The 15342-nt window shown below is 37.8% G+C and overlaps 1 protein-coding gene across 1 annotated transcript; it reads right to left on the bottom strand.

Moving 5' to 3' along the window:
* Window positions 1–871: 871 nt before the first annotated feature.
* On the bottom strand, window positions 872–15275 carry LOC115779509 (vitellogenin-like). The gene is made up of 35 exons (XM_030728210.1): window positions 15168–15275; window positions 11189–11249; window positions 10103–10123; window positions 9817–9968; window positions 9479–9730; window positions 9229–9390; window positions 9006–9154; window positions 8757–8919; window positions 8510–8667; window positions 8261–8426; window positions 8053–8178; window positions 7740–7958; window positions 7445–7656; window positions 7256–7353; window positions 7042–7166; window positions 6861–6962; window positions 6641–6760; window positions 6359–6548; window positions 6030–6123; window positions 5106–5291; window positions 4881–5001; window positions 4609–4810; window positions 3858–4519; window positions 3594–3632; window positions 3412–3492; window positions 3134–3337; window positions 2903–3045; window positions 2684–2819; window positions 2485–2608; window positions 2212–2392; window positions 2020–2114; window positions 1760–1854; window positions 1434–1599; window positions 1157–1318; window positions 872–1055 (listed from the first exon to the last, which is right to left on the bottom strand). Exons 2-35 carry the CDS (start codon window positions 11226–11228, stop codon window positions 943–945), a joined length of 5259 nt encoding a protein of 1752 aa, XP_030584070.1. The 5' UTR covers window positions 11229–11249; window positions 15168–15275; the 3' UTR covers window positions 872–942.
* Between the last annotated feature and the right edge of the window lie 67 nt (window positions 15276–15342).

The raw sequence follows: 15342 nt of genomic DNA, 5'->3' as shown, positions 1-15342 counted from the left end.
TTAAATGCTCTCTTTATATAAATACAATTCACTTCCTCTTTTATATAAAATCACCGGGCATCATTCACTAATATGTGTGCATAAATGTTCTTCCTTTGTGTGCAAAACTGCTATCAAATTCAAGATGCATACTGGCCAGTGTTGCTCTCACCACTGTGTGTGCGTGTTTGTGAATCACAATCATTCTAAATTGTTAGGTATGTGCAAGTTATTTGCAGTCACTGTACTGCCAAGCTCCTGTTTCACTATGTAAGGAGAGTATTGTTGTGAAGGATATATAGAAAGCAGGGAAGTTGTTCTAAGAGGGAAGCAGGTTGAGAATTTGGACTATGTGTTCTAAGCCAGATGAAAAACTGGCTGCAATTACTGCACAAGTAAACATATAGGGATAGCCTATTAAGAAATGAGGATGAAAGAACATTAATTCTGATGATTTATTACAATTTACCTATATATATATATATATATATATATATATATATATATATATATATATATATATATATATATATATATATATATATATATAATGTTTATATGTTCAAAGACAGCTGGGCCTTCATTGTTTGTGCATACACATGGTTTTTGAAAGCAACACACTCTTGATTACACTGCAGTCTATTGATTGAAGTAAATGATCAAGAAAAGGTAGATTACAGCATTTTTTAAAAATTTCCTCTGAATACCTCACTGTTTTAATAATGCAATCTGAGAAATATTTGCCCTGTGTCAACTGCAGATTTTTGTTTACTTTAGATCCAAGTGAGTGTGTCATGAGGATCATTTATCTGGGTGCGTTCAGCTTCATATTTTATTTCTTATAAATGTTGTCAACAGTCTCATTCAGTCCACCATAGTTAATTTTCAGCTCAGTAAGTTTATCTTTATTTAAAAGAACATTCAAAACATTCACATAGTGTGTGAGACTGGCAGAGGGTGATGTTAAGCACACTGAGTAGTGCAGCTGCAGGCAAGGTGACCCTCTGTAGTTTCCATCAGGTCCACACTCTTAACATACATGTTGCTCATAGTATCAGGGCCACTCGGGATAGAATCTGCACATGTGAAAGGAGCAAAATTGATTTTTTTTCCTATACTTTGTCACGTTTTTAAAATCTGGAACCAACTATACATTTGATTTTTTTTGTAGACTCACCAGCAGGCAGGCAGTGGAAGCCAACAGTGACGTTGGTGGTGTGCACAGGGAAGCACCCAGGCAAGCAGCGCAGTACAGGCTCAACAGAGTAGCACTTGGACTCCTGAGCTTGCGTGTTTACTTGCCTCTCTAGCTGCACAGATTCATGCCTCATTCGGCACTCTGTAAGACAGTGAAAGGGTTTCTGATGGATTTAATGTATCTTCATGTTTAGAAGAGTTTCCTGGATTCCATTTTTTTCCTTACACATAACTTCACTGTCATCTTTGTGTCTTACCAGTGGTGTCTCTGCAATTCTCAGCTAGAAGAATCCAGGAATGAGCAAAGCTGACTGCGGTCGAGGCTATCCGTCCAGTGGGTGTGTGATATTCCTGCCTGGTCTCCCCATCAGCCTTTCCACAGAGACCACAAGTCTTCCCCCTCATCCAGTCCACAACTTTAATCTACGTTGTAGGATCACAGGGGACATTAACATCAATGCATCAAATATATCGGTCAAATTTTCCAAAATTGTCGGCTTCCTTAATCTTTTTTTTTCTTTTTTTTTTGTCTTTTAATGTCATAACCAATGCAGCAAATAACTATAATTAGTATTGCTTTTACCCTCCATGACATCTTGTCAAAGTAGACTTCATGAAGACCATAGCTAGCTGCATACACGGAGATGCCTTCACCAGTTTGTTTGATCAGGATTTCAGCTGCAAGACAAAAAGTTTCATAATTGTTCTTATTTGTTTTCAACAGAAAGACATGGGACAAAAATTGTATGTGATAGATCTGATTGTATTTTGCAACATCAGATTAAATATTGCTGTTTTACTAAAGTAAAAGGTTTTAGTTTAGGAGGAAGACTGCATAGAAACCTCTGGGATAATGGTATGGCAGGTTACTGGTGGGAATTTCTATTCCATTCACAGTCACAATCACGTTGGTGTTCTTCAGGTAGAGGTCAATGTCTCTGCATGAGAAGAAATGAAAAGACTTGGCGTTGTCAACTTTGCAAATGAAAACCAGAGTTGTGGTTGTTTTTTTTTTGTTTTTTAATGAAATCTTACATGTGACCAACTTTCACACTGATTTGGTTCTGGTCAGTGTGATCCTTCTTTAGTAGAACAATGAATTTCAGCTCATCTGTGGCATCCTGTGCCAAAACCTGGTAGCAGTAGGAGGGCATCTCGCTCTTTAATTTCTTGTTGTTGAATGTTGTCAGTGTTTTGCTGGTGAAGCTACATTCAGCTAAGAAGGAAAAAAAAACCAAAAACAATTATTTTGTTTACAGGAAAAAGGCACCTCCTGTCTGTTTTTTAAATGGTAACATAAACCATTACCTGCACCAGCTGCAGTAAATAAGTACTTGACTTTTCCAGAGACGTCACTGAAGGAAGTAAGAAGCTTAATCTCATTAAGTGGCAAAGTGATGGGAAGACGCAAAGCCCGCTTAGAGACTGTACTCTGTAGACAGAATAATTCTCGTGAGAAAAGGAAAAATCTCACTCTTCTCTGAAAGAGCAACTTTACTTTTCATACTCTCGGTGTTTTCCAGATCAGGTCGAGGATCCTGTCAGATGTTGCAACCACAGTAAATGAGAGCTGCTTGTCGCTGTTTTTGTCCTTTTCTTGAATCAAGTCAGTAGACATGTAAGCAGAAATGCGCTTATAGATGCTGCAAAAGAATTTATAAATGTCAGATATTTTTACATTGTCCATCTGTACGACATGTGAAACAGCATCTATGAAGTTTCATACATTTTTGCATTGTGCTTAAGATCAGAAGGTAGCCGATTCCAGTCCACTTTGAGGCGAGCTGCAGGGTTTGGGCCGACAAGACCAGTTTCAGTTGTAATCGCAGTGTCATATTGGTTGCATTCTGCTCCCCAGTTGATTTTAGCCTAGTAAGAAACAATAGAAATGATTAGGATTAGTTTTTTCATGCTATGTTTAGATTATGGTCTGAAAATAAGCCAGATGGTGTCTTACTTTGACTTTGTGCATGCTCAACGCGGCTCCATCAGCACAGAGCCTCCAGTTGTTATCAGGAGCAATGTCAGCTAGAATTATTTGAAGTCTGTTGGTAGTTTTGTCCAAGTAGGCAGTGGCTTGGTATCCCTGCTTCTTCTTGTCATCTTTAACAGCACGGAAGATCATGCCAAAGATAATACCTTCATTGCCAAGGAACCTTTTCTGTGGGGACAATTATTCAGTCTAAGTACTTCAATAAAATTCATCAGTGAAAAAAAGATTTGACTAAATTTCACCTTTTGTTGGATCGCATCCAAGCTTGAGCCACTGTTTCTGCTTCTGAAACCCTCCGACCGTGCGGCTTTAGAGGTGTGATGCTAGAAGAATGCCACATACCGGCCCACAAGTTAACATCTATTCAAACTGTACAATATACAGTACTGTCACAGCTCAAAACACCATGTAGATGGGTTCTTACCGGCTTCTCGTGTTTTTTCTTGTGTTTCTCCTTGGACTCCTATGAAGAAATATTTTGTCAGAACTCACACTGGCTATAATTTTGAGTCATTTTTGCTGTCACCTATATGCAGCCCTATGAAGTTTTATTTGGTGTCTCTCACAAAATTAAGTTATTAAAAAAAATTATATATAAAAAGTAGAATATTAATAAATTGTTGACTATAGAATATAAATATTCCATCAGCAGTAGTAGCAGCTCTGTGTCTTGATAGGAGATGTGTACCTTTTTGGGTCGCATACTATAGTGAGAAGAACCTGAACTAAGACTGAAGAGTGATGCAAAGCTCGATGCAAGGGAGGACTTGGAAGTGCTGACAGATGTAGAGAAACTGAACTTGTTGCTGATGCTGCTGCTTCTTCTTTCACTTGTGCTGCTGTTACTTCTACTTGTACTGCTGCTGCTGCTGCTTCTGCTCCTGTTGCTGCTGCTTCTGCTCCTGCTGCTGCTGCTGCTTCTGCTCCTGCTGCTGCTGCTGCTTCTGCTCCTGCTGCTGCTGCTGCTGCTGCTGCTCCTGCTCTTGCTGCTGCTGCTTCTGCTGCTCCTACTTCTGTTGCTGTTGCTGCTGCTGCTTCTGTAATGCTTCTTCGGGAGCAGGATTTGTTGAGGAGCTGCATCAGTGGCCTTGCTTCTGGAATGAGATGAAGAGCTGGAACTGGAAGAAGAGGATCTGACATGAAGGCGAGAGCTGCTGGAACTGGAGGAAGAGGAGGAGGATATGGTGCTATTCTTCTGAGTAGGGGCTAGGATTTTGTGGAGTTTCACTAACACTGTTGTTTCCTCTGGCGTTTCTTCTTCTCTAAGATCAATGTGTTTAATGATCTTCTGTTCAGCCTTACGTCCAAGTTGAAACTCTAATTCCAGTCTCTCAGCAGCTTCACCTTCAACTGAAATCATCATCAGTTAATGCCATTAGTAGCTGATTTGTGCATTGTGTCTCTAGAAAACGCACAAGTGTTGTTTTCTAAGTTCTTACTTGGTTTGACAGAAAAAGCAGCAGAGTGCCTTCCAGCTAGTTTATACACCGCAGCATCCCCCACGTAAGCAGTGTCAATCTTGAAACAGGCCTTCAGTCCAGCATTAACAACCTGAGCACAGTACTTCTTCTTACTCTTCACCACTTTTGATTTGTGCGTGCCAACTTCCTGATGCTGAGAAATGATCTCAGAAGATCTTGACTGTGGGGAAAAAGATGTATTAATTACATTACGAATATTATTTATATCTAATACACTGTTTAAAACTCACCTCACTAGCAGAATTAGAAGATGTAATGTTAGATATAAGAATCTCTTTTGGGATGGCAGGAATGATCGGAGTGATTTTTTCTCCAGAAGCAGAATCTCTTACCACAGCAAAAGTCTCAATACTGTTACAGAGGAGCAAGGACATAATCATCTACACTGTAAAGATAAACACATTGTAGATGTAATGTTTAAGAGTGTGCATTGAGCTACAAATGTCAGGGCTTACTCCACGGCTGTAATGTTTTCAGGCACTGAAACAGGAAGAGCGCTGACATTTAAGTAGCCCTCATTGATGTTAAATGTGGCTTCAGTGTTGGCCGGCATGGTGGAGTAGAGTTTAGCTCTTGATACCAGGGCAGCCTGGAGTATGGCAGTGTTTACCCCAATCACAGCAAATGTGTTCACAGCAACACTAAAAGAAGAGGACGATCATATGTTAGGTTACATTTGCTTAAATGGAATGGATTGTGTATTTCACCTGAAATTATGATGTAATTATATTTGCCTACAAATACCTAGGTAGATATTTCAGAATAAGAAGGTAATAATTCAAGTTTTTTTTCAGGAGAGAAGAAATATTTATTCTGTAAGTAATTTTAAGTAGTGTAATAAGTAATTATAAGTAGTATGTAAATTCAGGTTTTTTTCAGGAAAGGAGACACAGTTTATACAAATTATACTGTAAACAATTTCAAGTAGTGAATTATCTCTGGGTATTTACGTGGAAAAACAAACAATTTCCCCATTTTACACTGTAAATATGCTGCACTTTTAGGGGTGTGGCCCATATTTTATTAAAGAAGTGGCGCTACCTCACCTTTTTATATTTTTATTATGCAATATGTTGGTGTGAATCATGGGTGTTCCACTATTAAACTGTCTGCTTAAATTACATAAAAAATGCTTGGAAGAAAAAGAAACTCCAGCAAACACTACAGGACCTGAGCCTGTATGATCTTAGAATGAATTATTACTCCTTGTTCTACTGTATGTGTAGGTAAATATAATTACATTGTAATTTCAGGTAAAATACATGGAAATTCTATTTAATTCTAGGGTAATTACACCGTGGGCTATATTGTGAAGTATTAGCCATTTGTTGAAGCACTTTGTGCTTATTTTGTATTGTAGCATCAGCCACTGTGCCCACCTCGGTGTAACTTTGGTACTGATCTGTATGTCCATCTTGAGAAGGTGTCTGAGATGAAAGCCTTCTGGCAGAGGTGGCGTTGTGGTGACTTTGACTAAGAGAAATAAAAAAAACATGGGTCACCTCTTAGAATATTACTGTTCTGCCCATTATTATTGATATTGCTTTATTCATCTATTTTCTCTGAAAAAGGCATCTCTCTCTCTCTCTCTGTCTCTCTCTCTCTTGCTGTAGATGAAAATATTAGGCCTTTATGAAGCAATATTATCATGGTATTTTTAACAGACGAGACTAGCAACTGTTTTAGCTGATTTTTAGCTTCAACTCACTTTGTCCAGCAACAACAGCCACAGCAGCAGTGTACAGACCAAGCTCCATTGGAAAACCAGCTACAGTAGGCATGATGCGTCGCACCTCAGTAGCCAGCAGAGGCTTAACAAAGTGGAAGGAAGGACCAGACAGCAGAGCCTTGAAAATGTCTCTGCTAAACACGTCAACATTGTTTCTGGCAATGATAGCCTGCAGGGGAAGAATATTTCATAGATATTATGTCTTGCAAAATCAGAATTAAACTGACCTTTGGACTGATAGGTTGTTTGTTTGAAGCATACCTCAAAAATGCCATCAAAGCGCTCTTTGTCAAAGTCAGCAAAGGCAACTTCTTGTCCAAAGAACTTGACATAGATGGAAGTTTGGATTTTGCTGTTGCTTGCAGCCTTCCATTGAGAGAGCTATAGACAGAGTATGTATACACCTCAGTTGATGTGTTTCGTCATGTGGACAGTGGATAAGATATCCTTATCATATTTGTGATTTTATGGTGTTGCTTACAGTCCTAATGACATGCTTCATCCTGGCGATCCTATCAGTGCTATCAAAAACTGTAGGGTTTTTCAGAAAAGCCTCCTGCAGTCCCTCAGTTCTTACTCCAACCTAGAAAACAAAAGCTATATTAAATGAATAACTTTCAGATTAGTTATTTAATATCTGGACTGATTTTCTTTTCCTTTACCTCAAGAATGTCAGCAGCAGCTCCAGCAAAGAAAGCCTTGGTTTTAGCTGCAATCGATTTGGGCATAATGGTGGCAGCATCATTGATGTAGTAAGCGGATGCAGCAGCACCAAGCATAAAGGGACCTAACAAAGAGTTTGATGAGATGCAGTTAGTCAGTGCTAACTCAAAAATAAAGGGCCAGGTTACTTAAACCGGGCATAGTGATTCTTACTGTTGTAGGCATCAACATGGATAGCTTTGCTGAAACGTGAACCCGGTTTGTCCAGGTTTGGGCCCAACATCCTTAGGGCGACTTTGCAAGCTGCAGCACTGCAGTGAAAACATTAAAGCGCTCACTGCAGTATGGATCAAATCATATAAATTTACCTGATTGTATAGAAGGATCAGAAAGCAGTCTTACACTGAGGTATCAACGACGCTCCTAGTCAGAGACTTCAGGTGGGAATAGGTGAAACTTGCTACCTGTAAATTTCTATCTTTCTTCACGATATGAACAACAGCTGACATCAAACTCATTGAAGGTCTTGTCTCAAAGAGCACAATGCACGCAAGCATGCGGATCTCAGGATGAAGAGTCTTGTCCCCGTAGAGCTGAAAAGCTAAATGCTGGACCTAATTTATGAGAGAAAGCAAACTCAGTATAGAACTTTGTGTAAAAACTAGAAGGGTTAGGAATACTCTTGTTGATAATTCACCATTTTAGGCTCCTTTTTGGCGATGTTATTCAGGGCCATCATGGCTTCAGCATGAACTCTCACTGGCAGAGATGCACCTAATTTACTATGTAGGGGTAGTATTTTTGTGATTGTCTTTAGGCTAGAAGGATGTGCAGCATTTCCCAAAGCCTTCACAAGCAGGATGATGTCCTTTGTGTTTTCATCTTTCAGAGCCTGTGCAAGAAGGTCCTGAATGGGCTGCAAGAGGAAATGAGACAGTAAGCCACTGCTTTTCTCATTCTTGAAGGTCCGCATGGCTGTGAGGCAACAAAAAAGGTCAAGGTTATATCACCTTTATGAGTTCAGCAGAACAGGAAGCAATCTCATAACAGTGTCTGTAAACCATGGTACCATAGCCAAGGAATACAATCCTTCGCAGGACTGGGTTGCCCAGTATTTTGCTTTCCTTCATTAGGCTCTGCAACATTCCAAATAACAGAGTTATTGCAAAACTGCTTTTCTTACTATGGACAAAATAACTTGTGTTGAGATTTACCCACCTCAGCCACCTCAAAGGTCTCAGTGTTTGCTGTCACCATGTGAAAAGAAGTAATCAAAGCCTGAACAGCTTCAAACACAGTTATTCTTTCAGCCAGATATTTCTCCTTGATAAATCTCAAAGCATAAGGCGTTCCAATAGCAGGGATGGCCTCCAGGATCCATTTTCTGTATAAATAGCAAAGAGGAAGCATGCAAAACTGTACAAATATGTTTTACACGATATTTAAACATTCAAACACTAAGTTCACCTGTGGGCTGAAGTCGCCGAGTGTTTGCTCCAGAGGTTCTCCAGAGTTCCACTGGAGGCTGCGCGAAGGAGTTGGATGAATTTCAAATATTTCAGAGGGGCATCCTCGTGAGCTCTTTCAACAGCCTGTTTGGCCAGCTGATTCAGAGTCTCCTCAAGCTTATAACACAAGATTGAATGGGATATGACTGAATATGGCAGAGACTCAGGTTCATGACTTTATCACAATCTTTTAATTAAAACAATACCTGAGACTCTACATTGTTGATATTGAGGAGCTGAATGGGCAGCTGAAGAAGCTCAGCGGAGAATTCATACGTGAGATTTCCACGGTGTGAATACCGAGCCTTGGATGGTGGTGTAGTGGGTGCAAAAGGGGTTTTTCGAACCTCAAGGAGCACTAAGGATTGCCTTGAAAGTGGGAAAAAAATATTAATTTGATGCTCTATGGAGTCTTTTTTTTTTTTTTTTTACACTTGCATGTTTTATTGACATACTTGGTCTCCATATCAGCAGCTCCATGCATCTCGCTGAAAGGTGAGAACTGGATCAGCTCATGGACTACTACCTCGTTGATCTGGATGCCATTATCAAGTGGCTTCATGATGTAATTATATGATGAAACTCTTCTCAGGTTTCTAGTGTCCTGTAAAGGCAAAACATTTGCTTTTTCATGTACTTTCACAGATGTTCCCATAACACAAATGTGTTCAAACCCACCTGCTGGCACTTTTCACATTTCTCTGTGTATGCTAACCCCACGTCTTTAGTTATTCTTTCTTGGCAGTGGTTCATGTCCCTGGTCTTTCTCAGATAGACGCGTTGAGCCTCTGTGTCTTCAGTGATAGAATAAAGTGTCTTGCACACACCCTGAGTTCCAGCCTAGTGGGCAGCGTACACACATTTAGTAAAGAGATTTAATTTCCTGCCGTAGATTTACAAAAAAATGACCCCAAGAGCTTTGACCAACCTCCTGCAACTCATAGATGTTTAGTGTCTTTTTGATGTTGAGCTGAAAGGCATTCAGGATACCTCTGTATATGTTGAGCACTGTTGTTGAGACTGTTTCGGGGGCAAAGATTTTTCCAACAATACCCCTGACATATTCGAACTTGATGGGAGTCGTGAGCTCAGCTCGCAGAGCTGAAGTCAGCTCAGTTGCTGGGATGCAAGGATCCTGAGGCCAAATTCCACTGCACTCTTGGAGCTCAGGTTCCTCGAGCTTTCATATAAGGATAAGATTTAATTCATTTAGTGCACACGACAAAAATAAAATGACTTCATTTTGTATAGGATTTTTATCTTTACCTTGATGAAGTATGTGTTTTGGTCTATAGCATTGATGATAACTTTGCTCCTGATATTTAGTCCAGCTCTTGCTGAACCTTTCTCTAGCAGGCCGCCCAGGAGCAGTGCCTCATACTTGTACACATAAGTTTTACCAGCTTCACAAATAGGATCTGAAAGTACAGCTTCATTCTGTTAAAAGTATTCTGCTCATCCCCTTATATATATGAGTAATTGCTGAAATTGTATGAACTGCGAATTCTAAACCAAAGTTTATGTTTCACAGTAAAAACTGTATTAAGCTTACCTTCATGTTGAAGATCACCAGCTATAAGGAAATTAATGAGAAATTACTACTGGAACATTTTTTAAACATATTTTAGGATTTATATAAATTAAAATAAAGAAAAAAATAAAAACCAAAGCAATGCACCATAAATGTAAAGGGCTGAAATCCACACATGTGCAAAGCTCTAATGTAAATCAGCTACAAATTTAGACATGCTACAAATACTGACACAGACTCAAAGCACAAAGATTAGGGGGAAATGTAAAATGAATAGGCTTGTAAATAATTTTTAAATGTAGTTGTTTTTACATGTAGTATGTTATTTTGCATGTGAACGTGTAGCTGCTCTGCAATTTCATTATACACTTTATACAATAGAGGCTTCTAATTCTAATTCAGATAATCAAATAGCAAAGATGTGCCACTAAACTTAATGGATATGCAAAGTTTCACTGGAAATTCATTTAATTTGTTTCAAAGTCTTTGTCACGCTATAGAAAAAGCTCTAATAGTGTTTCTTTGTATGTGGAGTATACAGTAGTGGATAAACTGATGCTGCTACGTTTTATATTGATTTGTATAATCTGAAGATTGCATTCATCTTGAGCTGCCATTTTCCTCCAAAGAGCTAAGCTGTTACAGTGTAACATTATATTACATTATGTATGATAAAGCATAATATTAATACAGCAGCCTCTCTGAAAAGTTGACCTGCTGATTATGTCTATATTAAAATTCTCATAAAGTATCAAATATAGAACAAACAGATTATTAAAATCATTTTCAAATTAGATTTTTCTAATATTTTATGAGATAAAGCAGACATTTCTGCTGAAAATATTAAAATGAATGTTTTTTTCTCTTTTCTTGTCTTATATATTACTGTTTTATTGTATTAATTAAGTGCAAATAGAACAAAAACAGAAAGGCAAACACCAAGTTATGATAATCACGTAACTGTAATTTCTCTTCACACATATCAGGATTAAGGTAGTGGCATTACCATTTAATGCATAATCTCTAAACTTCCAAATATGAAGTCTGCATTATGTTTTAAAAATAATTATCAAAAACTCATTTTTACAAAAACAGGATCACACTCACCCACAAAGGCCAGAGTCAGGGCGAGCACAACCACTCTCATTGCTGACAGGGTCGTGCTGGTCTGCAGAGACAGGCGGCCTTTTAAGGGGAGATTTATGTTGACAAATCCCACAAAGGTATGATTAAAAACCCGGTACATTTGATCATTGTACTCGTTTAGATAGATAACATATTAAACCTTGAGATTCAAAAGAATTTGGGTTTGATGTAGACGGGCACGTATCAGTGGATGAAAAGTTAGGGTCACCTGACCTTGTTCTCTTTGAACATGGCAAGCCAAGCCCTGGCATCATGTGTCACTATGTTTTGTTATATTAAAGTTTTTACAACAACCTTATATATATAAAATAATAATAGCAGCAGTAACTTAATGAAAAATAAGGTTTGACTGATTTTTTAAAATTGTTTACGTACATGTTCAGTACTTTCTTAGATTTTTTTTTTTTTTTCTCTTTTCATATTCATAACAGTGCCACTGATTTATTTTTTGAATGTGCTAATGTCTCTGGCATCTCATTTTGTTCAAATCTGGTTTCAAGGTTCAGACAAAAGGGCACCATGACTATTGCTGTTTGCTCATTTTATTTGTTGTGGTCAGACCATGAAGACTGTGACATTTTAGCAGATCTGCCTGCTGTGCTTTAATCTGTTATCATGTATTGACAGAAAGTGTTTATTTTTGCTTACATTTCTGTTTGTTAGATTGACTCCGTCTGTTTCTCTGTCAAAAAATACAATGTGTTTGATGGCTGCCTAAGTAGCTGTCACGAACAAATAAGACACCAAACACAAAAATTAATCACATGATTTGCAAAACAAATGATCAGAATGGTTAACATAGCTCGTTGGGGTGAAGGGGTTGGTGTCTCAGCTATAGTCTCAACAAATTGTATTCTGCCTTCCTATAAAAGTTACAGTATAGTAATACTGAATCACAGTATAACATTTTTAACCTTGGTAGGCACATTTCTGAGTCTCAGACTTGTTCGACTTGTTATCCTACTTTCTGAATCACATTTGTTTTGTAAAATGCATTTTATGTAACTTACGACAAAATTAATTCAATTCATAAAGGCTATCCTAATTTTTATATACATTTTTTAAAAAATGAATTAATCAGGATAATAAATATAATTAGTCTTACTGTATTTTTGCTTAGTTTTAATCAGCAAAAAGTAGACTTGGTCCATTGCTAACCTCGTCTTTCTCCCATTCTTATGTTTACACTTTCTGGCCACTTCATTAGGTATGCCTCTTCAACAGCTCATTAATGTAAATACGTAATCAGCCAATCACATGGCAATGACCCTATGTATTTATGCATGTAGGCATAGTAGAAATGACCCACTGAAGTTTGAACTGAGCATCAGCATGGGGAAGAAAGATGATTTAAATGACTTTGAACATTGCATGTTTTTTGGTGCCAGACGGGCTGGTATTGCAGCTGATATTGCAGGAACTGCTGATCTGCTGGGATTATATTTTTTGTGGTGCAAATTCAAAACAAATGTGCAGTTATTTGGATAATATCGATTTTTTTTTTGTCAGCTGGTAATTCTGCTTTTCTTAAACAGAGATGTCTGCTCAGGTCATGATTAAGCAACTTTGCCAATTGAACATCTGAATAATGTCATCTACAGTAGAAATACTTCAGCTTTGACTACACCCACTGTTAGTGTGTCAAAGGAGCTTCTTTATTGGAATGTGAGCAATAGGGAGCAAGCTGTGCAGATGGATAAATTGCTGAAATCATTACAATGCAGACCTTGCAGTAACTTACAGTCCTGTTTTTACTGGGCTCAAGGACATGAGATACAGTATGCAAATTAGTAAGCTTCAAAGGCTAAAGCTGACAGGTGTGATTATATTTGCTACTAAAGCCAGACATGAGTCAGCTGCCAAAAGTGGCAAAAGCAGGTGATCACTGAAGCTCAGTAATGAAAGCAATGCCTGTGTAATCCCTAAAACCATGACAGGGAAGAACATGACAAATGAAGAATGATTTTTTTTTTACCTTAATAGCTCTCAACACCTTAATAGCGCTGTTTGACTTAAACCAGGGGTTAAAGTGGGTTTTGTCAGGTGGGAAAACAATAAGTTCAGGTGTAGCAGAGCAGCAGGGGGGGGGGCAACTACTTTCTACAATAAATAAAATTCTCAGAATTTCAATTTCAATTCAGGATTGAGTATAAGCTCTCTCTCTCTTATAATCTCTCTGTTGCTAGCCAGGACCTAATCTAGCGGTGACCAATGATACCACAGTCATAATAATGTGTATCACATTAGAATGTGACTAGCATAGTCCTTTAGTTCAGAAAACTGTGGTTACAATTAATTACAGAAAAAAGTAGCATCCTAATAAGTAACAAGTTATGTTTACAATGTAGCTAGCTAATGCAAAAATGATGACGGTTATTTAGGAACATGATTCAAACGCGAATTTTTTTAACTAGGCTGTTAACTGACTGGTGAGCTAAGGGTATGTTACCAACATGGGTAGACAGTACAGTTAGAACAGAGGCACAGAAAACACCTGAAACAACTTTTTTGCTTATTAGTCAGCAGGGTACAGTTAAGATAGGAGTCACAAAATGTCCCACTGACATAAATATATTAGTGGTGGGACTTTAACGCGTTAATTTCAATTAATTAATTACAGGGAAAATAACGAATTAAAAATTTTAACGCATTTTAATCGCACTTTGCACCGTGGAACGTTTCTCAGTGCACAAATTCCAGGCATACAGATTATATCGACGCACAATGTCCAAATTCAGGGGCCGCATTTTTCGAAGGACCCGGTGTTGTGCCAAAAAGTGATCGTCTGCCAGAAAGTGATTTTTGATGTTTCTATGTGCTTTTATGTGTAATGTATTTGCTCATATTGGTGAATAGAGTGTAGTCAATAGGATTTATGAAGGGCTTAGATATAAAATGAAGAAATTACCTGTTATTCAAGTATGTTTATGACTCTGCATTATTGCATGTACATTATAATAAATCCAGTCCTCTTTGGTCACTTAAAATATCTTTATAGAGTGTAATGTCATATTTGTTCTGATTTCTGCTGCCCTCTTGGCCACATATCTCTTTAAAAATCTGGCCAATCGCAGTTTTTACCCTGATAAATAAAGAATATATAAAAGTCGCTGCTAAAAACTGATTGCAGCGTCTACCTTGTGACATAAATGTTGTTTCTTACTCAAAATGACTTGATATCATTCACGAGAGATATGTTTGACATATTACAACAGTCATTTACAATAGTTTAAATATGGACAATCACTTTTTGGCAGACGACCACTTTTTGGCACAACACCGGCACACGTCCTTCGCAGCCCACGAAGACCGCAAAGGCCGGAAGTGAGTGGCTAGCCTTCATATCAGCATCGCCTGCCCCCACCTCTGCGTAGCTCAGGTGGGGGCAGGCAAAGTGAGCACGAACCACAGCTGTGTAAAAGCAGCTGGTTAAACGGAGAACGAACTTTTGCTCCTTTTTGTGGTTTAATTTTAATTCTTTTATTGAAAATAAGCTGTTAAAACAAGCATAACACATTTCAACATCAAGGAATACAGCTGAGTTAATGATTAATTTCCAACTATATTAAGTGAGACATTAATGTAGAATAAAAATATCCAGTTATGATGCTTAACTTTAATTTCAGGAGTTTGCTTATCACAGGAGCACTTCCACCCTTAGTTGGTCTGTGTAGTAGACTGGTGGGAAAATAAACAAAATTTTGAAGTTTAAGCTTATGTATATTGATTCATTCATCAACCAAACTTAAATTAATATTTATCATGTTAAATATTCAAATGCGATTAATTTTGATTCATTAATTACAAAGCTTCTAAGTATATATATATATATATATATATATATATATATATATATATATATATATATATATATATATATATATATATATATATATATACACACATACACATATATAAAGTCATCCATTTACCTACTCACTCAATTGAAATGACCTTCCATCCACCTCAAAAAACGTTGCTCTGTTTATCTGTGTACTCACTGTAGCACTATATAGAAAGTAACAGGGAAGAGAGGGGAAAGGATGTGTGCAGGGATCATGTGGTGAGTTAACTTTCTTTAAAAGGACCACCAGACTGCAGCTCATAAAAACAAT

This window comes from Archocentrus centrarchus, chromosome 4 (genome assembly GCF_007364275.1).
Source record: "Archocentrus centrarchus isolate MPI-CPG fArcCen1 chromosome 4, fArcCen1, whole genome shotgun sequence".
Classification (NCBI taxonomy): Eukaryota; Metazoa; Chordata; class Actinopteri; order Cichliformes; family Cichlidae; genus Archocentrus; species Archocentrus centrarchus.
Note: the sequence above shows the minus strand (reverse complement) of the source record. Positions and strands in the feature narration are given on the sequence as shown.